Source organism: Vanrija albida (assembly GCF_041260175.1).
Source record: "Vanrija albida strain AlHP1 chromosome Unknown contig_5, whole genome shotgun sequence".
In the NCBI taxonomy this organism is placed as follows: Eukaryota; Fungi; Basidiomycota; class Tremellomycetes; order Trichosporonales; family Trichosporonaceae; genus Vanrija; species Vanrija albida.
This window is the reverse complement of record NW_027191424.1, coordinates 1,725,601-1,748,363: the sequence shown is the minus strand read 5'-3', so window position 1 is coordinate 1,748,363 and position 22,763 is coordinate 1,725,601. Positions and strand designations below refer to the sequence as shown.

The following is a 22,763-nucleotide window of genomic DNA, read 5'->3' as shown; positions in this document are numbered from 1 at the left end:
CGCCGTCGTCATGCCAAGACCGCGGTCAGGGGGCGCGGGGTGGCAACAGCCGCGACGACCCACTCCGCCACTTGAAACAAGCGGTGCGTTAGAGTTTGGCGCACGTACTCTGACGATTAGCTGGAATGCGGTGTTGTTTACGCCGGCACTAGGATGCTGCGGGCAGTAGGGTGCATTATAGTGGTGGAAATTATAGTAGTAGTAGCTAGGATTATACTTGCGGCGCCGCGGCCTACCCCTTCACTTGCAGCCCAGCAGCGCGCAGCCGGCGGTCGATGCTGCGCCTCTGCACGCGGAGGTACCACGCCCACCCGCCAAAGATGAGGCCGAGCACGACCAGCGGCCACACGGTGCCCATCACGGCGAACAGCTGCGCGTCGTACCGCTCGTAGCTGTCGCGCTGCTCGGTGTACCGGTATCCGGCGCTCGCCGTGAGGGTGACGGTCGCCGCGGCCGTGCGCGTCATGTCGGGCACCGTCGTCGCGACGAAGCTGTACGTGTGGCCATCCCCGGTCGGGACGAGGACGGGGATCGTCGTGACGCGCGCGGTGGCGGGGCTAGCGGCCGCGAGCACGAGCGCGGTGGCGCTGCCTACGCCGAGCGAGGCCGACGCCGCGCCGTACGGCGGAGGGGCCTTGTCCCCCTTGTCGCCTGCCGCCTCGTGCGACGCCACCAGCCACGCCGCGTACGCCTGCTCCCGGCGTGCCGTCTCGCGCGCGTACCGCACAAACAGGTAGGGGCAGACGAGGAGCAGCAGCGCGCACACGGCCGGCGCGGTGCAGATCGGCACGAGGAAGGCGGCAAAGTCCTCGCCGTCGTCGGAGAAGGGGTAGCCGCCCGGCCCGCGGATGTCGACGCCGGTGTACGACGTGAGCGTGTACGTGCTCGTCGTGATGATTGCCTCGGCGGCGGTCGGCGTGGGCGTGGGGGTCGTTGCGTTCATGGTGAGTTGGTGGGAGAGGGCTGCCACAGTTCGTGGCTAGTGGCCATTTAAGACGCAGCAGCATTCAAACGTCACAGTGGGTTTGGCTTGGTAGCTCGGATTCGGCCAGCCGTGCCTGTCGCCCACCGCCTCGCCTCGCGCCGTGCCTCGCCTCCTTGCTGCTGAGTGGAGACTGTTACAGGTGTGCACCGCAGCGGGCATGCTTGACACGGCGCATGACGCAGCGCAGCTCCGCGTCATGCACGAGCGGCGCCTGCCGCTCTAGTGTCGGCTCGCACCCAGCTGCATCCGTAACCCGCAGTTTAGAGCAGCTGTCACAGCAAACACCACACCCACGGCAATGTCACCAACGCCACACCCAAACGCCACGCCACACCACCATCCTCCTTCCCTCGACGCCCTCCGCCGCTCGCACCTCTCCCCACCCAATAGCACACCCAATAGCACACCCAATAGCACACCCAATAGCACACCCAATAGCACACCCAAAAAGTGATTACACTGGACGAGTTAGGAATCGAACCAAAGACCTTGTCAACTAGGGAGAAGAGTGCTAATGACACGCTCTACCAACTGAGCTACACGCCCTGTGAATATGGATGTGCCTGCGGAAAAGTCCGCTCGACTATGATTCGATCCGCCCTAACTGCCCCATTCACTACAATGTCCACTCAGTCTCCCCTCCCCAACCCTCAAGAGTGGAATCTATGCATAATAACCTAGCGGTGGTACAACAGAATACGATGCTGAGGGGTGTGCAGTAAATGTACGAATGTCGATGCGCCCAGTCTAGCGGCGGTCACGGAACGAGCCGCGGTCGCCACGGTCGCCGCGGTCACGCGACTCGCCGAAGCGCGACGCAGCACGCTCCTCAAAACGGCTCTCCCAGCCGCGGCGGGGCGCGCCGCCCTCCCTGGATGGGCGGGGGCTGGAGAACTGGCCACGTGCAGCCGACGAGCCACGGTCGCTGTAGCCCTGGCGGTCCGAGTGGGGGAAGCCGCCGTGCTGGGGAGGTGCGCGGCGGCCGTCGGAGCGGTGGCGGTCCTTGCGGTCGCCAAAGCCGCCGTTGCGGTCGCCAGAGTCGCCCCTGTTCAGGCCAAACGAGCCACGGGCACCGCCGCCGTTGCGGTCGCGGCGCGCACCTCCACCTCCACCCTGCTTCTTCTCGCTCAGGCCCATCTTGGCAAGGAAGGCCGGCGAGAAGTACGGCGCCTCGGCGAGACCGGCGCCCTCAGTCGACCAGCTCTTGATGCCCTCGAGCATCTCCGGTCCGTTGGCCTTGGCCGTGTCGAGCTTGCCAGCGTAGAAGCCAATCAGAGAGCCCATGACGTCCTCGATCGCAGCGGGGTCGAGAGCGGGCAGGAGCTGGGAAACGCTGTCGTTGATCTTGCCCACGCGTTGGCCCGAGGACGCTGCCGCGGCGAGAGCCTCGACCTCAACCTTGAAGTCGTCGACGCTCACGTTCTTGAACGGCACGTCGGGAAGGTGCTTGGGGAAGCCAGCCTCGAAGGGGAGCAGCAGAATGTCACCGCGGCCATCTGTCTTGCCGCCACGTCCAGTACGGCCAACACGGTGGATGTACTGCTCGGGGGTCGAAGGAATGCCAATCTGGATGACGCGCGTGACGCCGGGGTAGTCGACACCACGGGCCGAGACGTCGGACGTGATGAGGACCGATGGCCTCGTCGTCTTGCGGAAGTTGTCAGACTCGCGCGTACGCTTCATCTGGGCGAGGCGAGAGTGGATCTCGTAGACGCCGAGACGCTCGGTGGGCATGGAGCCGCTCATCTCGCGGAGGAGCGTGGCGAAGAGCATGGTCATCTTGGTGGTGGGGAGGAAGACGATGACCTTGGAGTTGGGGTTGACAAGCTGGTCGTGGGCGATGAGACGGACGAGGTGGGGGAGCTGCTCGGATGCGTTGGAGAGCTGCGTCACGTATTGGGGGATGTGCTCGTGGGTGTTCGACTCGTCCTCGGGCACACAGTCGATCACGCTGTGGTTGGTCTTGAGGAAGTCGCGGGCGATCTTCTTGACCTGGGGGGAGACGGTAGCCGAGAAGAGGAAGGTCTGGCGCTCCTTGGGAAGGTGCTCGAGGATGAAGTTGAGGTCCTGGCTGAAGCCCATGTCGAGGAGGGTGTCGGCCTCGTCGAGAATGAGCGTGTCGGTGCTACCAATGGCACGGGCAACCTCGCGCTCGCCGAGCAAGTCACGGAGACGACCGGGAGTGGCGACGACAACGTCCTTGCTTCCAGTACGCGGGTTGCTGAAGTTCCTGAGCTGGTCGAAGCGCGAGTTGCCGCCGACGAAGAGCTGGACCTTGCGGTCCTTGTTCCAGCTCATGAGCTTGGTGGCCTCGTTGGCGATCTGGGTCGCGAGTTCACGGGTGGGCGAGATGACGAGCGTGCCGACCTTGTCGAGGGCAAGGTCCTTGACATTACGGGCGGGAGCGGGGTTGCCCTCGGCGTCCGGCGCCGGGTTGGCGAGCGCCTCGAGCGTGTTGCGGCGCGACTCGATAGCGGGAACAAGGAAGCCGATGGTCTTGCCGGTACCAGTCTTGGCCTTCACGAGGAGGTCCTCACGGCCGCGCTTCTCGCGAAGCTCGCGCGCCTCCTTCTGCTCGGCCGTCTCGCCGGCGATGAGGCTCGCGGGCGTCTTGCCGCCCGACAGCTCGGGCATGCGGCTGAGGACGCGCTTCTGCACCTCGCTCATCGTCTTGAGTGTAAACGGCTTGACGGTGAGCGCCTTGAGCGTGTCGTCGTCGATGCGGCCCTTGAGCGTGGCGAAGGGGACGGGCGCGTCGGCGTCGGCCGGCTCGGCGGCCTCGGCGGTGAGCTCGGGCGTGAAGAAGGCATCGGGGGCGGCCTGCGCCTCGGGAACCGCGTTGATCGGGACGCCGTTGAAGAAGTCGTCCTCCTCCTCCTTGAGCTTGGCGGCGGCCGAGTACGCGCGAGCGGCCGGGAGGGAGATGGTCGTAGGGCGCACGGCCAGAGCAGGGAGCACACGGGGCGCGACGGCGGCGCGCGAGGCAAACGCCCGAACGCTGACTGCGTTTCTGAATGCTACACGGGCGAGCATTCTGTTTTGGTTGATGGAAGGAGGACAAGCCGCGATGTCGTCGACTTGTGTGTGACTTCCGACCGCCCGAAAAAACTAGGTCGGAATCGCAGACCTCCACTTAGCGCCACGTGGGTATACTCCCGTTCCGTGTGGCGGCAGCCGTCTTCAAAATCTTCAACAGCACCTGCCTTGTTCAAGCGTTTTATCATCGCTATGGCTCACACACCTCGCTCTGCATAGCTAGACGCGTTTGGAAGGTCATATAGGACGCACAAGAGACCCCGGGGTGGACCACTCTGCATTTCGGCAAAAAGAACCCTCAAACCGGCACCCCCCTCACTGGGCCGCCTCCTCAACCCTGCCCCTCCCTGAGCCGTCGCACACCTCCGAAGCTCTCCCTCTACACCCAACCATCCAAAAACGAAGCACTTCCTGACGGGGAATCGAACCCCGATCTCCCGCGTGACAAGCGAGCATACTAACCGTTATACGATCAAGAATAGGTGTTGAACACCGTCGCTGTACGAACCTCGGCGAACCGAGGACCGTACCGCGCCGATGCGCTTCATTGACCACTGACAGGATCGAACTGCCGACCTTTGCATTACTGATAACCATCAAGTTATTAGTACAATGCTCTAACCAGCTGAGCTAAGCGGCCTTGGATGTTCGATGAGTTCATCGCTCGGAGAGGAGCGAGGCGGGCAGTCGGTCACCGTGCATACATCGTGTCCGTCAGCTTGGGGGCGGGGTCGTGTGGAGGACTTGGGTTGCACGACTCTTGCAGTCTCGGCGCCGCTTCTCCGGCTCAGGGCGGTCAGCCTGATGGCTTCGTCTTGGCAACTCGCTCCCCCAGAGTCTTCCTCCCCTCCCTCTGCAGCCTGCAGTGGCTCCCTCTGATTCCCGACACAGCTGGCACATTGCACACAAACCACTGGCATACATTACAAACTTCTCCTAGTATGTACTCCTACACAAGACGGTACTTGCCGCCCTCCTCGACAATCTCAACAGTCCTCTTCTCGTCCAGGGACACGCGGCCGGCATTCAGGATGGCGGTAGTCAAGACAGTGTCCTTGATGGTGGGCAGCCCCTTGTCCTCAAAGTCGGCAGCCTTGGCAGTGCCAGCGGTGACCTGGCGGGCGGCGTCGATGAACTTCTCAAGCGAGAGGTATCCGTAGCCGCGCTGGCCGTCGAAGAAGCCGTTCTCGTCAGGAGAGTACTTGACGTAGAAGGGGTTGTACTGATGGGTTAGCGGAAGGGCTTGTGCACATCACTCACGTCAAGCTTGCCAATGTCGTCCTCGACAATCGAGTATCCACGGTGGGCCTGGTCGACGCGAACCTCGCCCTTGCTGGCCATGTAGTGGAAGCGCTGCTCCGAGTGGACGCCAGCCTTGAGTGGGGCGGCCCACGACGCGGTGTACACGGCCGTTCCGCGCTTAGACTCGTCCTGGATGTTGACCCAGTCGACGAGCAGAGTGATGGTGTCCTCGGTGCGGGGGTCGCAGCCCATCTCGGTCGCAATGCCCTTGGTGGCCGAGGCGGTCACCTTGGTGGGGCGGTACTTGCCCTGGACCATCCAGGCGTGGATGTCAATGTGGTGCGAGTTGAGGTAGTACGAGATGTCCGAGTCAATACCGGCCCACGACTTGAAGGTCTCGAGCTGGAACTTGGGCTGCGACATGTACGACGAGTAGAAGTTGAAGTCGCCAATCTTCTGGGCGCGAGCACGAGCGTCGTTGTAGGCGGGGCTGTGGTATCAGCAAGATGCTCACTTCAATCCCACTCACTCAAAGCGCTTGTGGTGCTCGACCATGCAGACGAGGCCCTTCTCAGCGGCGAGGTCAACGAGCTTCTGGTGGTCCTCGAGCTTCTGGGTAGCGGGCTTGGTGACAAGCACGTGGTGGCCGAGGTTGAGGGCCTCGCTGGCGATGGGGAAGTGGGTCGAGTCAGGGGTGAAGATGATGACGGCCGAGCCCTTGGGGAGGGCACGGAGAGCGTCCTTGTACGCCTCGGCGTTGCGGACACCCTGCTCGGGGAAGCCGCGGAAGGTGAGGTCGAGGCCCTTGTACACGTCGCCAATGTTCTTCTGGAAGTGCTCGCGGATCTCGGGGAACTTGCCGCCGTTGGTGCCGGCCATGATCACCCTGGGGCATGTCAGTGCCATGTCCACAGTGGGTCGTAGTACTCACTCTCCGACCTTGCCGCGGCGGCGGAGGTCGAACATGGTGATGCCGACGACGCCGATCTGACCGTCAGCTCCGTCCACACCGGTAGTGCAGCTGAACGCACCTTCTTGTCCGACTTGGACTGGCCCGAGGGCGTGATGCCAGTGGTGTACTCGCCCTGCACGGTCAGTTTTCTCCTCTCGGCGAACCGGACCCGAGCAAGCGCTGGGGGAAAGCGGACGACTCACGGTGCCCATGAGGCCGACGTTGATGGGAGCGAGCTGGTCAGACATTTTGGCGTGGTGGTGGGTGTGTTTGGCGGGGGATGGGGAAGAGACTGAACCTGGGTCGGAGCGCGGGATGGCTTTATCCCTTTCGAGAGCGGAGAGAGAGAGTAAGAGCAAAGGAGAAGCCGCAGGAGTTGTGATGAATGCATCGCGCGGGGCGGGGCGTGGAGGAGGGAGGGGCCGGCGGGCCCACCGGCGCGGTGGACCGACGAGCCGGCGCGACTTACTGACACGGGCCGGAGACCGGTGCCTGACCGAATCCCTTGCTTGGGCGGGGTCAATGTTGGCAAATAGACTCGGCTTCGACGGTCTCAAGGAGAATGGATGGTGCACTGGCAATGTAAAGGATGCTGGTGACGATGAGCCGACGTTGAGCTCTGATGTATTGCTGGGGGGTGAAGTGAGTCAAAGCATCTGAGACAAAAAGCTATCGCAACGGACATGGAAGGTTGACTTTCCTTGACAATGGGGATCTACGGTCGCTGGCCTTGATCTGCATCCTTCATCGGCAAAACAATAAATAGGTCCGACTGGGAATCGAACCCAGATTACAAGAATCAGAATCTTGTGTACTAACCGTTATACGATCAGACCGTTAAGTGTTTTTCTTCGAAGTCGATCGGCGGCGTGGGCCAATGACCGGCGCCCTGCCTACAGTCTGTGCCGAAAGTGGCGGCTCGCAAAATTTTTGCTCTGTGCCATCCTGGTGAAGCTAAACGGCCGTCGGCGCTCCCTTTCGCCCACCCGGCCGCCCCAATGCTCTGGCAAAGCACACTAGCATATGTAAACGAGCTTGGCGCTTCTCGTGCGACCCCTGACATGCGTGGGCGAAGGCTCAAAAGCCAGGGGGAAGCCCACGGACATCAAGCTCCTGGTCGCGTGGCCCAATGGCAAGGCGTATGACTACGATCCTAACAGTTGTAATCATGAGATTGCGGGTTCGATCCCCGTCGTGGCCTTCTCTTGAGAGAAGCAGCAGTTCCTCTTTTGCAGGTGGAGAGGAGTGGACGCATGGGGAAGGAGGGGAGGTAGACGACGGTCGGACGTCTCCGAAACTTCCATTTTTTCACCTCGCACCCAGCCCACCAGCCCAATCATGATGCACCAGTCCCAGCTCATCGGTGCGAGGTGAGGAGCTGCCTGCAAGACATGCAGAAGAGCCGCACGACGCCGCAGCCGTCGCCCCCTCGCCCCAAAGCTGCCCAATCCCTTCAGTTATCGTGCAAGGAGACATAGCTCAGCTGGGAGAGCGAGCGACTGAAGTTCAGTTATCATATCGCTAGGTCGGGTGTTCGATCCACCCTGGCTCCAACGCGGTGCGCGCCGGCAATGGCGAGCGCAGCAGCACATCCTCCATTCTTGATCGTATAACGGCCAGTATGCTCGCTTGTCACGCGGGAGATCGGGGTTCGATTCCCCGTCAGGAAGGATTCTTTTGGGTGTCTGGAGGCGTGGATGCTCTGGGCAGGCTTCATCTTTTGCTGTGGCAGCAGCCGGAGACGCTTGGGAGTGGTTGGAACCGCGAGATTGATTTATTTTGTTTTACGGCATTTTCTGGGTTTTGTCACGGGGAGGTGGGCAACGCCCCATGGAATGCATAGGTATCGTGCACACCGTCTGGGCTGTCCTCGCCACCGCTGTGCTCCTGCATGCCATGCAGCTGGGACGCATTACCGCGTCAGGTAGGCCGAGCTGGTGCCAGTCCGAGGCAAGTGGCGAGGATGGTCGTGATCGCCGAAAATTTTACTCCCGCTCGAGCATTTCTTCCTTTTTCCCTCATGCGTTCCGACGACCTTGGACGCGCGCGCTCTGTTCCATGAGGCCTGGAGAGCCAGACAGCCCACCCAGATGGATGCAGGTGCTGGTGGTGAGGCTGTTACTAGCGCCGATGCATGCATCCCGTCCGGGGATGACTTGGACGCGCCATCTCGCCCCTCTGCCTCTCGTCAGCCCGCCACCCCGTACGCGAGCCGATGCTGTCGTCCTGCATCAAAACCCACGCCCTCGGCACTCCCACAACGCGTCGAGCACCTCCTCATGCGCGACGGGCACTGTACGCCACGAGCATGCATGCCCTCGAGACCCCCCTAACCTCAAGACCCCGTGAGAACGCCAATCAACATCCAAGGCCACTTAGCTCAGCTGGTTAGAGCGCATGCTTAACACTCGGTAGCGTTACGCATGAGGTCGGCGGTTCGATCCCGCCAGAGGTCAGTAACGTACATCTTCGCTAGTATATCGGTTAGTATAACCGCCTCTCACTTGTCGAGAGATATCAACGCGGTAGAGCAGGGTTCGACTCCCTGGCGGAGAACGTTACATAAGCCTGGTTATATCAGTCGGTAGATAGTTTGACTCTTACTACTAAGACATCAAAATGTCATGGGTTCGAGCCCCATACTAGGCTTAATCTTTTGTAATCCGTTTTGGCTAATGCGGCGTTTGTCACCCAGACCCCGGGGGGTATAACACCCATTATACTACCCGGAGTCCGGGGAGTCTGAGACCCGGGTCTCACCCCAGCACTAAGCTGCCGTCGGTCCATGCATGTTCGACTGCATGCCTTCTGACCAATGCGAGCTGGGGGTGCATGCATGCAGTAGCCGAGCAGTGGGTCGCGCAGTGAGAGTGGGGGTGCCTCCACCCCGGTATAGTGGGGTGGCGGATTACGGGGTGTGGCACACCCGCTATCGATTGCCATGAGCTTGGCGTGCTGGTCGCGACGGATTTCCCGACGCAGGGCAGACGCAGGGAGCGTATGCCCGCGGCTTGGGAAGCACTGCTGTAGAGTGGGCTCGTTTCGAGGTGCGCCGAAACGAGCCCACTCTAGCGCTTACATCCATGTGCGTATCGCCCATCTCCACCCCGGCTGCAGCCGTTTCCAGTCACTTGTCCGATGACACCCCCAGTTCCAAACACCGCGTAGATTCCAAAATGGCACACCTGCGTATCTCACGTGAACATCTCGGGGACCCCCGCACGCCGATAGCCCGCCAGTCCAATGACCAGCGGCCAAGACTCTACCTCTCGGCCCCGGGGTGCGGCATCACCGTCGCGAGGAGTGGGGTGCGCTGGGGCGCCACGACGGCGTGTCGCTGGCAGCGCAGGGCCTCGCACCCTGCCACCTGAGCTCGTGTGGCATAAATACGCTGGGGGTGGGTAGCGACCGCTGCACGAGCGTACCCCGCTACAGCTATGACCATCGAACGCACCGAACGCGCCGACTCCGCCACACACGCCGCCGAGGAGGGGGAGGGCAAGTACGAGGCCGACATCAAGGTGTCGCCGGTGGGCGAGCACGTCGTGCTCCGCGACGCCGTCTTCGGCGACATTACCGACGACGGGCCGAATTTCCGCGCCGTCGGCTCGTTTGGCGCATGGGTCCTCATCACGAAGAGCGATATCGGCCTCGGCGTGCTCACCCTCCCCGTCGTGTTCGGTACGCTCGGCATCGTGCCGGGCATCCTGCTCATCATCGCCATCATGACCATGATGTCTTGTGCGTGGGCGTTGCGCCGGCGCCGGCCCCGCTGACGCCCTAGACTGCGCGGCCATCATCGGCCCGTTCAAGATGCGCCACCCCGAGGTGTACGCGATCCAGGACGCGGCCTTCATCTTCGGCGGCAAGATCGCCAAGGAGGTCTTCTTTGTCATGTACCAGATCGACCTGATCCTCACCGTGTCGGGCTGCGCAGTGTCGGTCGCGACCGCGCTCAACGCCATCACGACGCACGGTGCCTGCACGGCCATCTTCATCGCCGTGACCAGCATTGTCGGCTTTGTGCTCTGCTGCGTCCGCACGCTGAGCCATATGGCCTTCCTCGGCTGGGTCGGGTTGATTTCCATCCTCGCAGCAGTGTTCACCGTCGCCATCGCCGTCGGCGTGCAGGAGCGCCCGGCGGCCGCGCCCCAGCATGGGCCGTGGACAAAGGAGATCAAGCTGTTCGGCAACCCGTCATTCGGTGACGGCATGACGGCGGTCAGCTCGATCGTGTTTGCGTGCGGCGCGACGGGCACTTTGTAAGTGTGGCAGGCTGGACCGCGCTCACACTGGCCAGCTTCAACATCGTGTCCGAGATGAAGGAGCCCAGGAAGTACGTCCGCAGCATGGTCCTCGCCCTGTCCTTCCTCGGCGCCGTGTACATCACCATCGGGTCAGTCGTATACATCTACTGCGGGCAATACGTCGCCTCGCCGGCGCTCGGTAGCGCGGGTGTCCTCATGAAGAAGGTGTGCTACGGGCTCGCGATCCCCGGCATGCTGGTCACGCTCGCCATCTACGGCCATGTGAGTGACTCGGTCCGCCGCCGCTGACCCCCAGCTCGGCGGAAAGCAAATGTTCGTCCGCATCCTGCACGGCTCGCACCACCTCGCGCACAGCACCCCGACGCACTGGATCACCTGGTTCAGCTGCCAGGCGGCCGTCGCCGTCGTCGGGTACCTCCTCGCGAGCGCGATCCCCAACTTTGGCCCCATCAAGTCGCTTATCGGGTCCGTGTCCAAGCCGTCGACGTGCATCATCCCGTTCACGTTCATGTGGTGGCACGACAACTGGCGCTTCGTCACGCCCGAGCAGCGCAAGGAGACGCGCCGGCGCATCATGGCGCTGGTCAACATCGTCTGCCTCGCCTCGGGCCTATTCCTCACCGGCGCGGGCACGTACGGGTCCATCGAGGCCATCCTCGCGGCGTCGGACAAGGGCGGACCGTGGTCGTGCCGGGACAACTCGAACTCAGTGCCACAGGACTAGGCGGGGAAAGGATTAGGGGAGCGAGCATGAGCAGGGCGGTCAAACCAAGTGTGAGAAACGTAAGCGCGAGGATTGTAAGGTCAAACGGTAGCAATGGTAGCAATGCAATGCAGACAACGATGGAAGCACCACGACTCAGGCCAGCAGCCCCGCCCCCTCCTGCATCCACCGAAACGTCACACTGACGCGCAACGAGCGCGGCATCGTGACCTCGCGCCCGTCGCCGCCCTCGACCGCGTCCGTGTCGCGGTACCCGATCCCATGGGCCCAGTCCCAGCGTGCCTCCCCAGAGAGGACGTACACCGTCCGCGGGGGGAGGTAGACGTCGTGGCGCTGCCCGCCGCGGAGGAACGTCATCGCACACCCGCCGGCAAGCGACGCGCCGACGATGCCGTCGGCGTACCGGCGCGGCAGGTCGACGTGCGGCGTGATCCCCGTGCCGGGGGCGTAGAGGTTGAGGATGGCCTGGCGCGCGAGCGCCTGGTCGAACGCGAGGGCCAGGACTTCGGCCGGCACCCGGTCGGCGAGCAGCCCGCGCACGGCCACGTCCAGCGCCGCGATGTGCGCCGGCAGGCTCGAGCCCGGCGCAGTGAACAGCATGACCTGGTCGCGCTGCCCGCCGGCAAAGTGGTCCGCGTCGGCGATGGTGGCGAGCGCCGCGCCTGGCGTCAGCGGGCCCTGCGGGGCGACCTACTCGCGACGTCTGGCGGCAGGAGGGCGGGGAAGAGGTACAGGCCCGGAATGGGCGCGGTGCGCCTGGCGAGCGGGATCGAGCCGTCGGCGGCGAGCAGGGCCGTGCTGTGCTGCTCTTGCCCGCCGCCGTACTCGCTGTCGTCGTCGAAGAGCGAGTCGGCGTCGCTGTCGCTGCCGTCCTGGCTCATGGCATGGTGTGCGGTGACAACAGTGACGTCGTGCCTGGCTGGTCGGAAATGTCCGGCGAGGCCAATCACGTCACTGTGGCAGCTGGCTGGCCGGTAGGGGTTCTGGAAGCTGCACCCACCCCAACAAATCAGCGACCCCGACCCCATCCTCATCCTCCCACCTCACCACTCCGCAAAAGCAAGCAGCATGTTCGCCAACTCTGTCCGCCAGGGCCTCCGCGCCGCCTCCCGCCAGTCTGGTGCGTGCGCGCGCGCGGTCAACGCTGACCCCAGTCCGCGCCTTCGCGTCGGCTGCGCCCCGCGCTGCTCCCCGCACCGGCTTTGTCGTTGCTGGCGCCGCTGTTGCCGGCCTCGCTGCGTTCTACGGTGAGTGCCGAACCCGCGCAGCGGGTTCGCAGAGGGACCGGGCTGGCAGGATGGCGTGAGGGAGGGTCTCGGGCTGTGTATGCTTGCGGAGCCCTGTGTGTGGAGGCCGACCAGTGAGGCCGCCAGACCCAGACGGGATGCGCGGCAGGCCGTGTAGGCTCGCCCGCGAAGACAACAGCAGGGACGAACCGCCAGCCCACCAGAGCCCCCGCCCACAGCGCTAACCCCACAGCCACCAACGAGGTCAAGCTCGACGCCGCCAAGAAGACCATTGCCGGCACCTACAAGACTGACTCTGAGCGCTCGTTCGTCATGGTGAGTGGCTGAGCGCTTGGCCGGGGATAGCCGCTGACGACTGCAGATCAAGCCCGACGGTGTCTCGCGCCAGCTCGTTGGCAAGGTGAGCTGAGCCTCTACGCTTGAGAGGTCGTAGCTGACCCTCAGATCGTCTCGCGCTTCGAGGGTGCGTCGTGCCGTGCTGACCCCGCTGACCTCCAGAGCGTGGCTACAAGCTCGTTGCGTAAGTACCCGCGCGCCAGCGCCCACTCACACCCAGCATCAAGACGGTCACCCCCTCGGAGGACCTCGCCAAGGAGCACTACTCTGACCTCGCCGCGCGCCCCTTCTACCCCGGCCTCGTCAAGTACATCACCTCGGGCACGCCCGTTGTCGCCATGTAGGTGGTGCTGTGGGGGGAGCGCTAACGCGCAGGGTCTGGGAGGGCAAGGACGTGATCAAGCAGGGCCGCCGCATTGTAGGCGCGACCAACCCGCTCGACGCCGACCCGGGATCGGTCCGTGGCCAGTACGCCGTGTCGGTCGGCCGCAACCTCATCCACGCTTCGGTGGGTGCCGGTGTGCGGGGCCCGCTGACGCGCAGGACTCGTTCGAGGCTGCTACCAAGGAGATTGGCCTCTGGTTCCAGCAGGGCGAGCTCTCCGACTACGAGCCCGTTGCCTGGCCCTGGGTCATGGCCGACAACTAGGCGGGGTTGTGGGCAAGTCGAGCTGATGAGCTCGGCGACTGAAAGTATGCAAAATGTGGACAGGCGCGGTGTGGCGTGGTGTGGGGCGCGGTGTGGGGCGCGGTGTGGCGCAGCGCAGTGCTGAGAGTGTGCGTGTGGCGGCACGGGTACTGACGGGGAAGTGACGATGCAGGCCGAACTGACCCAGCGACGGCCACTGCCGTCATGTTCTCTGACCAGATGTCACGCCGGTCAGCTGACGGCGACAAGCGTAGATCTCGCCATGCTCTGGCATTTATGCGTCGTCGCGCGCGCCTGACGACGAGATCGAGCATGCCAGCGCGTCCAAGCATGCAGCACAGCAGTTGTGGCACGTGGCGGCCAGATCCTCGATCCTCGCTCCCCACCCCCACCCCCCCCCCGTTGTTGTTGTTGTCGCCAGTGCTAGGGGCAAACCTTAAACGCGCGGAAGCCGTCTTGTTCTGCACCGAGCCACCCGCATGCATCCACCGCCGCAGCTGCGACAAGGGGCTCAGGTGGGCGGGCCGCGGGTGCCTGCGTTATGCATGCGCCGGTTAAGCCGGAGCGGAGGGGGGAGCGCGGAGCGGAAGCGGGTGGGGGTAACGTAGGTAGCGCGACGCTGTTCTGGCGAGCTAAAAGTCGAGTGGACCGCCAGCAATGTAGCGACAACTACTGCAATGCAGCGCGCGCCACTCGCTCGCTTTTGCCACCTCCCCCAGCTCCGCCGCCTGCACCGCCGCACCATGCCCGCGCCAGCACCGCCCACGCCGCCCGACGCGCTCCCGCCCTTGCTCGACCCCGGGCAGCAAGCCGACGCGCTCACGACCGAGCCGGCGGGCGGCGCGGTCGCCTACGCCTCGCCGACGGTCACGCGCTCGACGGCCGATGTGCTCGCCGCCGCCGCGGCCGACAACGCCGCGGCCTGCGGCCCCGAGCCCGGCGCTGGCCCCGACGGCGCGCCAGGCGCCAACCCCGCCCCCGCCTGCCTCATGCTCGACGTGGTCAACACGCACGCGCACCGGCGCAAGGAGAAGCGCCGGCGGACGTGACCCGCGCCCCCCGCCCAGCCCGGCGCGCCGCCGCAGCTCACCTCCATCTCTGGGCCCGGCGCGAGGCCGGGCAGCGCGACCCCCGAGTCCGAGTACGAGTATGTCCCCGTCCTGGCACAGACGGACGCCGAGCTCGCGCAGAAGGCGGAAGCCCGCGCCCTCCTGCCCGGCAGCTTCCGCCTCGCGCCGATCAAGCTGGTCTTCCAAGACCTGGGCACGTTTGCGCGCCACGCGTCCCTCCTGCGCGTGGTGCAGCGCCCGCAGCTGCCGTACCGCTGGCCCCAGCCGGGGTGGGGGAGCACGCTCGGCAGCTGGGCCATGGTGGGCGCGAGCGTGCCCCTCACGCTTTTGGCCGCGGCCGGCGCCGCGGCGTGCCTCCCCGCCATTGCGGGGCTGTACGCGTTCGCGTGGGCCGCCGAGGCGGTGCAGGGCGCGCCGGTGCGCCAGAGCCGCCGGCTCGACGACGGCGCCGACGTGCCCGGCGCTGAGAGGGAGAAGTGGTTCTTCGTCAACGGGATTTCGACGCCGCCCAACGCCGCGCAGATCAGCGTGGATTTCCTGCACACGCTCACCGGCCGCCCGGTGACCGCGCTGCTGAATCGCACGCTAGGCGTCTGGTTCGACCTGTGGGAGTGCCTGCTCCAGCGCGACCTGCACCAGGCGACCAAGGATATCCGGGACGGCTACAGGGTGAGCACGCCCCGCCGGCGCAACTGACCCCCAGCCGCTCGTCGAGGCCATCAAGAACCCAGCCTACGACCGCATCGTGCTCATCGGCCACAGCCAGGGCGGCATCATCGTCAGCGCCTGGGCCGACCAGCTGCTCGCGGATTTCGGCGAGACCGAGCTGCGCAAGGTCGAGGTGTACACGTTCGCCAGTGCCGCCAACCACTTCAGCCGCGCCGGGCGCAGCATGGCCGGGCTGGAGGAGGACACGAGCGGGCCGTGGGCGCACGTCGAGCACTTTGCCAACTGGCAGGACTTTGTCGCCCAGTTTGGCGTGCTGTCCCACCTGCCGCCTGGCGCCACGGCCCAGCTCGGCGCGCAGGGGTTCCGGCGCGACGACGAGCCGCGCGCAATGTACGGCCAGTTTGCGGGCCGGATCTTCGTCCGCCCAAACTCGGGCCACAACCTCCTCATGCACTAGTACGTGGCCTGTGTCCAGCCAGCGCTTGCTCACCCCCCAGCCTCTACCCCGGCCAGTCCATCCTCGACGACCCCGTCGTAAAGGCACACTCCAACTTTGCAAAGTACGTCGGCGGCGGCAACCTCCTCGCGCCAAAGAAGGCCGCCACCGCCCCTCACTAGCACCCCCTAGTCCTCTTCGTTCATGATGACATGCGCATTACAAGCAATGGCTACTGTACAATGAATGGTCCGGCGAATGATGTCTAGGTGTACGTCGCCCCAGGTGGCGAAGTAAATGTTGTGGTGCGCCCGGGGACAGAGTCCTCCGGGCTGTGAAATGGTCAAGTTTTGTGGTCGGTCCAGGGGGCGCCATGTCGGTGCTACGAGGCGCTACGCCGTGCTACGCCGGCGCCATGCCAGCGCTACGCCGCGCGACGCCGCGCTACTCCGCGCTATGCCGACGCCGACGCCGACTCGTCTTCCTCATCCCCCGTCTCACTCGTTTCCTTCTTTTCGACCCAGAACTCGTCCATGGTCAGGTGCGACCACTTGTCGAGCTCGTCTTTGTACTCCTTGGCGACGTAATCTATGGCCTTGGCCTGCCAGTCCGTGTTGATGAGCACGTCGTGGCGCTTGATGATCTCCTTCATTCTCATGCGCTCGGCTGCGGCGGCGTCAGTGGTTGTCACCGTCACCACGCCCGCCACTACTCACGGATAAATCGCCCAATCGGGTTGTTGACGGCCTGCTCGACGGCATCGCGCAGCATCGTCTCGTTGCCTGCAAACTATCATCCCGTCAGCACTAGCCAAACAAAGCATCCCACTGCACTCACCACGTGGTAGACGTAGGGCGCGTCGAGGTCGCGCAACGCGTCGTGCTGCAGCTCCCAGTGCTCGCGGTTGTACGGCTCCTCCTCCTTCCACTTCTTGATCGGGTTGATGAAGGGGACTCCCATGCACAGCGCGTCGTAGGCTGGGTCGTTAGCAAAAGGTCTGGTCGCAACACGCCCTGGCCGTATTGGCCCTGGCCATCGGCACACTCACGCGAAGGCGACAGAATAGGGTCTCCGATACCGATCATGACCTTTGAGCGTGCCACGGCCTCGAGCCACTGCGACGCGGGCATGCGGCCCACACTGCGGATACCGGGCTCGGGGGTCTCGTGAGTCTGGCCGTTCTTGGTAGCTTCGCCAGCGGTCGAGAGCATGGAGAACTTGACATCGTCCTCGTAGTCGTGGATCGGGTGCGGTGCCACCGGGATACCGTCGCGGACGTTGGCCAGGAGGCCGTGGAACACGTTGAGTCGCGGCTCAAAGTACTCGTTGTTCTTGGCGAGGATCATAGCGCGGTGCTCGCGGTGAGAGAAGAACGGGTAGTTGAGGCACTTGTACTCGACCGAGTAGCCTGGGGCGTTAGCTGGGTGGACATGACGAGGGCACGGGCGGGGTTGCACGGGCGAACGCGTGGCAGCCGTGCATCGGGGCGAGCACGGCGCGACTGTCCCGAAGTCCACGTTCGCCACACCCCCACACACCCACTCACCAAGGTAGTAGTTCTTCGCGATCGAGTTCCACGCGGCATAGTTTTCCGGAGCCAGTGTCCACGGCGCGCCGAGAGGGGTAACCGGAGGCGGCCAAAAGTGCCACGCAAAGCTCTTCCACCACGGGATGCCCTTGATAAAGTCTTTGCGCTGCATGCAGCCCTTCTGGCCGCGCTGCCAGGTGTCTGGCTCGCCCGTCTTCCACTTGTCCTTGTCCTGCTCTTCGGCCGAGTCTTTGTCGACGCGGTCCATACACGACTCGATGACGTTTGGCTCCCACATGATAATCTGGACCATGTCGGGGATCGACTGGTAGATGAACAGCGTGTCCATGTGAGTCCACGTGTAAATGGCCGTGTAGTTCATCTGCTTGAGCGCGTGGATGGTCGAGTCGGCCCACACCTCTTCGCCACCTCTGCGGCCCTCGTGGACGCCACCAAAGTGGTATGATGCGAGGACGACGATTTCCTGTTCGTGCGGCCCACAGGTGCCCGACTCGATGCAGTGTGCGAGGCGGGCGAGTGCATTGTGGTTGTGCTCTCGCGGCGCGTGGATCCTGCAGTGTGTCAGTAGACGTCAGGGCCGTGTATGCGGCGGCGGCGGCGGCGGCGTCGCAGGGAAGGTAATCGGAGCGCGTCATTCACTCCGAAGGGACTCATCGGCGCTGGCTGTCCTCCGCCGATCGACCCTGCGCGTCCCGCCGCAGCCTGCGGCGTGGCTACTCACTCCTGCGGATAGCGCTCTTTCAACAAGTCGTCGAGGACTCTGATCTTGACGACCTTGTCGAGGCGGTGGAACGCGGCCGTATCAAGGGGGTGGTACAGCGGCCTGTTGGGCTTTACAATCGTGTATTCTGGCGGCGTGTGGGTGAGCCAGCCCATCATGAAGAGCATGCTGCCGAGGACGACCATGAAGAAGTGCTTGGGCGTGGGTCTGGGGCGTGAGCTCTTTCTCTTTGCGGGCGCGTCAACACTCACACCTTGGCGGTGAAGAAGCCGCGGGGGCGTCTCCGAACAGGGTGCTGCGGGCGGCGCTGCCAGGCGGGGATGGGCTTCTCGCTGAAGAAGCTGCTGCTGCCGCCGTGGTGGTGGTCGTCGTCATCGTAGCGGTGGTACCCGCGGAGGAGGGGCGCGCTGTCGTCGCAGTCCATCGACGACATGCTGGGGCTGCTGCTCGGCGTCGACGACACGGTCGGCGTGCGCGTTCTCGGGCGCGGGCTGCGGGGCCGGGGGCCGGTGGGCGTCTCCGGCGCCGACGGGCTCACGACATTGAGGTGGTCGTCAAGGAGGGGATAGGCGTAGACCGACATTGCGGCGGGGTCGGCGTCGCGACTGGCTTGCGTCGGTGGGGGGGGGGGGGAGATGAGATTCGAAACGTGCAGTGGAGAGTGCGTGCGTTGGTGGTGGGGACCGGACGTGCGGGCGGGCAGGCGGACGGGCTTTGTGGGCGTGCGCTCTGCGCACTGGACAGTGCCTTTATCGCCCAGGTGCTAAGTAGTTGCCGGTGGGCTGCTACTGCTGGCTCGCTCGCTTCAGAGTCGGGAGTCCGAGTCGGGGGTCAGTGTCGTGTCGGGGGCAATGGGCGATAGTGACGATGATATTTAAGAGAGTGAGAAGATGCATGGCGCGCTCAAGTTTGTGCATGGGCCCGAGTGGCTACGGCAGACTACGCGGTGCGGTTGCGCTGGTGGGTGGGGAGCGGGAACGGTCAGAGTCCCAGCGTCCCAGTTGCCTGGGTGACTGGCAGGGAGCCGGGGGGCATGGAGGGGGGAGGGGAGGAGGGGGAGGAGGACACGGGACTTGGGCAGAGGGGGAGGACTGACTCCATACGGCATCCATCGTGGGGTGTGCTTGGCCGCGCGCCGCTGTCGCCTCTGCCGCCGCCGCCGCCTCTGCCTGCCGCGACTCAAGCTCATGCTCCATCGACCGTCATGATGCGGCGGCGGCAGGAGCAGCGACAAAAGGACGATCCACCCACGCCATTGCATCCTTGCCCTCCTTGCCTCGTCCGCCCGCCCGAGGGAAGTGTAATATCGGCTCACGTCGTAGCGCGGGAGCGTAGACTGTAGGGTTCATCAGCAAAGTCGAGGGTCCTGACCGACGGGCCGGGCGAGCGTAGGGGGAGGCAGGCAGCCTGTCTCACTGCCGCTCCTGCCCATGCCCCCTTGACCTCCCCCGCCCTGAGTTCAGTTTGAACAAGAGACGATTCAAACATTCAACAGTCACCGCCGTCTCTTGTTCAGCTCGCGCCACCGTCCAAATCTCAATCAGTGGCGCCGCTGGCTGCGAGGACAAGGCCAGCGCCATGTCACTGGGACAAAGCAAGGCCCAGTGTCCGTCCGTGGTGTCTTGTCCGTCAGCCCGGCCGGCCGGCGAGAGCACAATGACACACCCTCGTGGCCGCCGTGGCCACCCCCGTCGCGTCGCACCCACCCGCTCGCACGCACGAGCGTAATGGTCCGAGTGCGGGGACACAGGCACGGGGTGTTTGGGACGTCGTCTGGCCGCGTTTGGGCACCTTTGTTCCCAGTCGCTTTCTGATACAGGTCCCAGCGATACCCGTCTCGCTTTGGTCCAACGTCACCAGCCACGGCGGCGTCGCTGAGAGCTGAGCGCTGACCCACGCAGTAGCGAGGCACAATCTCGCCTTTGGTGCATATACATTGTTCTCACGCCAGTGAGACACGACTGCGAAACATGAACACATCTCGTCGTCGTGCTTAAACTTTTTCCCTCTTACCTGTCCAGGCAACAACGACCCGTGCCTGGCCTAGAACGTCGTGTCGTCGCGCACACCCCCACCGGCCAGGAACTGGGACCGACTCCCGCACATCATCATCATCATGCCATCCGCCCGTCCGCTTCCCGACCCTCGACTCTAAACAGGCGTCGTGGGTCGCGGCGCCGTCTGTTTGACGTTGCGGGTAATGCATGTGCGACGTGTGTGCGTGTTTGAAGTCGCCCGGCGCGTCAGTCAAGCTCCAACAGCCAACCGCAGCACAGTGCACTCTGGCAGTGAGAAGCTTATGCTTTTACCCTGCATTCACCATCTCCACGCCACTCTGCGACCGCCAGCGCCGCCGCCGCGCAGCAGCTCTGGCCGAACAATGGTGCTAGGCGATAATGCGATCCAAGCACGACTGCGCCATGTCTCGCTCGTCTCGCCCAGCCCACGCCGCCAGCCACATGCATTGTTGGCCGTGTGCCGTGGCGCAGCGCACTGTTCAGTGTTCTGGCGGCCAAATGCCAACCCTCCAAGTACGCATCCCCACTAGCGCGCTCATTTACTCGTCTGGCCTGGCCCCACTGGGTCGGGTCCACTGACCTGGGTCAGGTCAGGTCACGTCAGGTCGCTCGCTCGGTCGCTCGTCCCCACCTCCCTGGCGATCAGTACTCAATTGCCAGCGATACATAACCGTGGCATGCCTCATGCCGCACAATCTCGACAATCCGCCAGAGATACCAGCCCGCGGCGCTTATCTAGCCTGCTCGGCTGCCAGTCAGCTGCCAGTCGGCTGGCATAGTCGGGCACGCGCGAGCGTGCGTGTACCCCACTAGGCGTGTCTGGCCAAGGCCATGGCCAAGAGGCGGCCACAAGGCGATCAGTCACATGCGCTTGCTTGACCCGTGCCAGGCCACTGGCCACGGCCAGCTTGCACCCAGGCTTGCACCCAAGCACGCCTTCCATGCGAGCGCCGAAACGGCGCAGTCTATCAACTTGCTACGTACAACCCAAAATCGTCGCCCCTTAGAGGAGCAGGTCGTCAAGGTCAGACGACGCGGCAGGCTTGGCAGCAGCAGCAGCGCCGCCAGAAGGAGCGGCAGAAGGCGCGCCCCAGAGCGACGACTGGGCCTTCTCCTTCTCCATCTGCGCAATCGTCTTGTTGCCAGCCGCCTTGGCGGGGGTGATGGCCGGGCCACCAAGAGACGTCGTCCACAGGTCGTCAAACGCCGACGCGCCCGTCTTGGGTGCAGGCGCGGCGGGGGTCGGCGCGGCCTTTGTGGGCGAGGTCGCGGGCCTGGCAGCCTGGTACGAGGGCGCCTGGAACGATGGCGCGCCAAAGGTGGGAGCGGGGGCGGCGGCGGTGAACGAGGGAGCGGGGGCAGCCGCAGCAGGCTTGTTCGACTCGAGGAGCGCAAAGAGGTTGGCGTTGCCGGCAGCAGGGGCAGCAGCGGGCGACGCCGCGGGTGGGCTCGCGGGCGCCTGCTGGAAGTCGTCAAAGTCGTCGTCGCCGAACGCGTCTACTGGCGCAGCGGCAGCCGCAGGTGCTGGCGCCGAAGCCGCAGCCACGGGCTCGTCGTCAAAGTCGAACAGGTTGACCTCCTTGGCCTTGGGCTGCTCCTTTGGTGGCTTGGGGGGAGCGGCGGGCGCACGGCCGGCACCGCTGCTGCTGCTGCTTGCACCGCCAGTACGGGCGGCATTGGCAGACGTCGTGCGCCTCGGCGGCTGCTCCTCAAAGTCGTCGGCGCCTTCATACTCGTCGTACGACTGGCGACGGTTTGACGAGTCACGGAAACCTGAAGATGAGCGCCCGCCACTGCCCCGGTATTCATCGTCCTCACGGCCGTAGCCACCACCACCTCCACCACCACCACCGCTGCTTCCTCCACCAAACCCGCTGCTGCTTCCACCTCCGCCGCGGTACGAGTCGCTGCCAAAGCCGCCATACCGGCTGCCGGTCGACGTGTTGAACGCGCCGCCCTCGTGGCCCTGGTACTTGTTGCGGTTCTGCTTGGCCTTGCGGCGCTCCTGCCTAATCTTGTCGACGTCGCTGAGCATGGCCGCGATCTCGTTGGCGCGGTTGCGGACTGGCGTCAGCGGTGCCGCATCACTTAACTCACCATTGATACCCTGGTCCTTGCCCTTCTCGTCGATGTAGTGGAAGTTGCGCAGCATCTTGATGGTCGAGATGTGGGCGCGCGCGTCGTCGACAACGCGCTCAGATCCGTGCTTGATGAGGTACTCGAGGAGAGTGAGGGCCTGGCGGGTTAGCATCATCGAAGGTCTTGCAACCCACCTTGTAGATCTGGCGCCATTCCCGAGCCTCCTTCTCCATGAAACGCGAGTAGATGGTCGGCATGATCTCGTTGAACTGCTGGCTACACTGTCAGCTCGGCCGCCGCTGCACCGACTCACAAGTTGTTGGTGCCCGCGGCAATCTCCTGCATCAGAGTCGACGACGCGCCCCTGCAGCATCTCATCAGCTCGGCTCTGTCGACTTGGCGCCGCACAGACGCACCATGGGTCCTCGTTGGTCGCTTCGCGGACCTTGGCCTCCATCTCGGGGATGTTGAGGACGGCATTCTTGGCCGCGTTGTAGTACGACTTGACATCGTACATTGTGATCTGGGACGCCTGCTTGGCGAGGCCTATGGTGGTCAGCGAGCGGGACGGGCGTGACGTGTCAGGCGGTGGGTGCTTACCCTCGAGGTAGTCCATTGTGAGCTGTTTGGAGATGGGCAAAGCACAATGGCGGGGAAGGGGTGCACAGGCGACCTGCTTTTGGTTTAGGCACTGGGCTGCAGTGTCGAGTTGGAGTCGAGGTCGAGGCCGCGAGATTGTGCAGTGCGATGAGTTGCGAGGTGGCCGTCGTGTAGTCAGGTCGG

General features: G+C 64.2%; 9 protein-coding genes and 10 non-coding genes across 19 annotated transcripts; 9 read left to right on the top strand and 10 right to left on the bottom strand.

The window, feature by feature from the left end:
- Positions 1-232: 232 nt before the first annotated feature.
- Positions 233-943, bottom strand: Q8F55_006823 (uncharacterized protein; the record flags this gene model as incomplete). The annotated part of the gene is made up of 1 exon (XM_069355264.1): positions 233-943. The coding sequence occupies one exon, from the start codon at positions 941-943 to the stop codon at positions 233-235; it is 711 nt and encodes a 236-aa protein (XP_069207335.1).
- Positions 944-1,445: 502 nt separating this feature from the next.
- On the bottom strand, positions 1,446-1,531 carry Q8F55_006822. Its single transcript has one exon. It is a non-coding gene; the product is annotated as a tRNA-Ala (tRNA).
- A 201-nt stretch (positions 1,532-1,732) lies between these two features.
- Positions 1,733-4,018, bottom strand: Q8F55_006821 (uncharacterized protein; the record flags this gene model as incomplete). Its single annotated transcript, XM_069355263.1, has 1 exon — positions 1,733-4,018. The coding sequence occupies one exon, from the start codon at positions 4,016-4,018 to the stop codon at positions 1,733-1,735; it is 2,286 nt and encodes a 761-aa protein (XP_069207334.1).
- Positions 4,019-4,428: 410 nt separating this feature from the next.
- Q8F55_006820 lies at positions 4,429-4,500 on the bottom strand. The gene has a single exon. It is a non-coding gene; the product is annotated as a tRNA-Asp (tRNA).
- A 69-nt stretch (positions 4,501-4,569) lies between these two features.
- Q8F55_006819 lies at positions 4,570-4,661 on the bottom strand. The gene has a single exon. It is a non-coding gene; the product is annotated as a tRNA-Ile (tRNA).
- A 309-nt stretch (positions 4,662-4,970) lies between these two features.
- Q8F55_006818 (uncharacterized protein) lies at positions 4,971-6,463 on the bottom strand (the record flags this gene model as incomplete). The annotated part of the gene is made up of 6 exons (XM_069355262.1): positions 4,971-5,243; positions 5,282-5,753; positions 5,793-6,149; positions 6,195-6,250; positions 6,295-6,348; positions 6,419-6,463. The coding sequence occupies 6 exons, from the start codon at positions 6,461-6,463 to the stop codon at positions 4,971-4,973; spliced, it is 1,257 nt and encodes a 418-aa protein (XP_069207333.1).
- Positions 6,464-6,979: 516 nt separating this feature from the next.
- On the bottom strand, positions 6,980-7,051 carry Q8F55_006817. The gene has a single exon. It is a non-coding gene; the product is annotated as a tRNA-Gln (tRNA).
- Positions 7,052-7,330: 279 nt separating this feature from the next.
- On the top strand, positions 7,331-7,416 carry Q8F55_006816. The gene has a single exon. It is a non-coding gene; the product is annotated as a tRNA-Arg (tRNA).
- Positions 7,417-7,683: 267 nt separating this feature from the next.
- Q8F55_006815 lies at positions 7,684-7,768 on the top strand. The gene has a single exon. It is a non-coding gene; the product is annotated as a tRNA-Phe (tRNA).
- Positions 7,769-7,813: 45 nt separating this feature from the next.
- On the top strand, positions 7,814-7,885 carry Q8F55_006814. The gene has a single exon. It is a non-coding gene; the product is annotated as a tRNA-Asp (tRNA).
- A 699-nt stretch (positions 7,886-8,584) lies between these two features.
- Q8F55_006813 lies at positions 8,585-8,671 on the top strand. Its single transcript has one exon. It is a non-coding gene; the product is annotated as a tRNA-Val (tRNA).
- A 10-nt stretch (positions 8,672-8,681) lies between these two features.
- Q8F55_006812 lies at positions 8,682-8,771 on the top strand. Its single transcript has one exon. It is a non-coding gene; the product is annotated as a tRNA-Glu (tRNA).
- Positions 8,772-8,781: 10 nt separating this feature from the next.
- On the top strand, positions 8,782-8,864 carry Q8F55_006811. The gene has a single exon. It is a non-coding gene; the product is annotated as a tRNA-Lys (tRNA).
- Positions 8,865-9,652: 788 nt separating this feature from the next.
- On the top strand, positions 9,653-11,207 carry Q8F55_006810 (uncharacterized protein; the record flags this gene model as incomplete). The annotated part of the gene is made up of 4 exons (XM_069355261.1): positions 9,653-9,956; positions 10,000-10,477; positions 10,516-10,744; positions 10,779-11,207. 4 exons carry the CDS (start codon positions 9,653-9,655, stop codon positions 11,205-11,207), a joined length of 1,440 nt encoding a protein of 479 aa, XP_069207332.1.
- A 135-nt stretch (positions 11,208-11,342) lies between these two features.
- On the bottom strand, positions 11,343-12,088 carry Q8F55_006809 (uncharacterized protein; the record flags this gene model as incomplete). The annotated part of the gene is made up of 2 exons (XM_069355260.1): positions 11,343-11,869; positions 11,902-12,088. 2 exons carry the CDS (start codon positions 12,086-12,088, stop codon positions 11,343-11,345), a joined length of 714 nt encoding a protein of 237 aa, XP_069207331.1.
- A 187-nt stretch (positions 12,089-12,275) lies between these two features.
- Positions 12,276-13,438, top strand: ndk1_2 (nucleoside diphosphate kinase Ndk1; the record flags this gene model as incomplete). The annotated part of the gene is made up of 9 exons (XM_069355259.1): positions 12,276-12,327; positions 12,362-12,454; positions 12,687-12,769; positions 12,816-12,854; positions 12,899-12,917; positions 12,953-12,974; positions 13,011-13,130; positions 13,166-13,298; positions 13,334-13,438. 9 exons carry the CDS (start codon positions 12,276-12,278, stop codon positions 13,436-13,438), a joined length of 666 nt encoding a protein of 221 aa, XP_069207330.1.
- A 743-nt stretch (positions 13,439-14,181) lies between these two features.
- Q8F55_006807 (uncharacterized protein) lies at positions 14,182-15,795 on the top strand (the record flags this gene model as incomplete). The annotated part of the gene is made up of 4 exons (XM_069355258.1): positions 14,182-14,483; positions 14,562-15,177; positions 15,212-15,633; positions 15,675-15,795. 4 exons carry the CDS (start codon positions 14,182-14,184, stop codon positions 15,793-15,795), a joined length of 1,461 nt encoding a protein of 486 aa, XP_069207329.1.
- A 272-nt stretch (positions 15,796-16,067) lies between these two features.
- Q8F55_006806 (uncharacterized protein) lies at positions 16,068-18,466 on the bottom strand (the record flags this gene model as incomplete). The annotated part of the gene is made up of 7 exons (XM_069355257.1): positions 16,068-16,279; positions 16,330-16,402; positions 16,451-16,590; positions 16,662-17,021; positions 17,160-17,713; positions 17,884-18,090; positions 18,135-18,466. The coding sequence occupies 7 exons, from the start codon at positions 18,464-18,466 to the stop codon at positions 16,068-16,070; spliced, it is 1,878 nt and encodes a 625-aa protein (XP_069207328.1).
- Positions 18,467-20,904: 2,438 nt separating this feature from the next.
- Positions 20,905-22,596, bottom strand: ENT3 (Epsin-3, clathrin recruitment and traffic between the Golgi and endosome; the record flags this gene model as incomplete). Its single annotated transcript, XM_069355256.1, has 6 exons — positions 20,905-21,965; positions 21,999-22,137; positions 22,175-22,256; positions 22,294-22,344; positions 22,397-22,526; positions 22,581-22,596. The coding sequence occupies 6 exons, from the start codon at positions 22,594-22,596 to the stop codon at positions 20,905-20,907; spliced, it is 1,479 nt and encodes a 492-aa protein (XP_069207327.1).
- Positions 22,597-22,763: the final 167 nt, after the last annotated feature.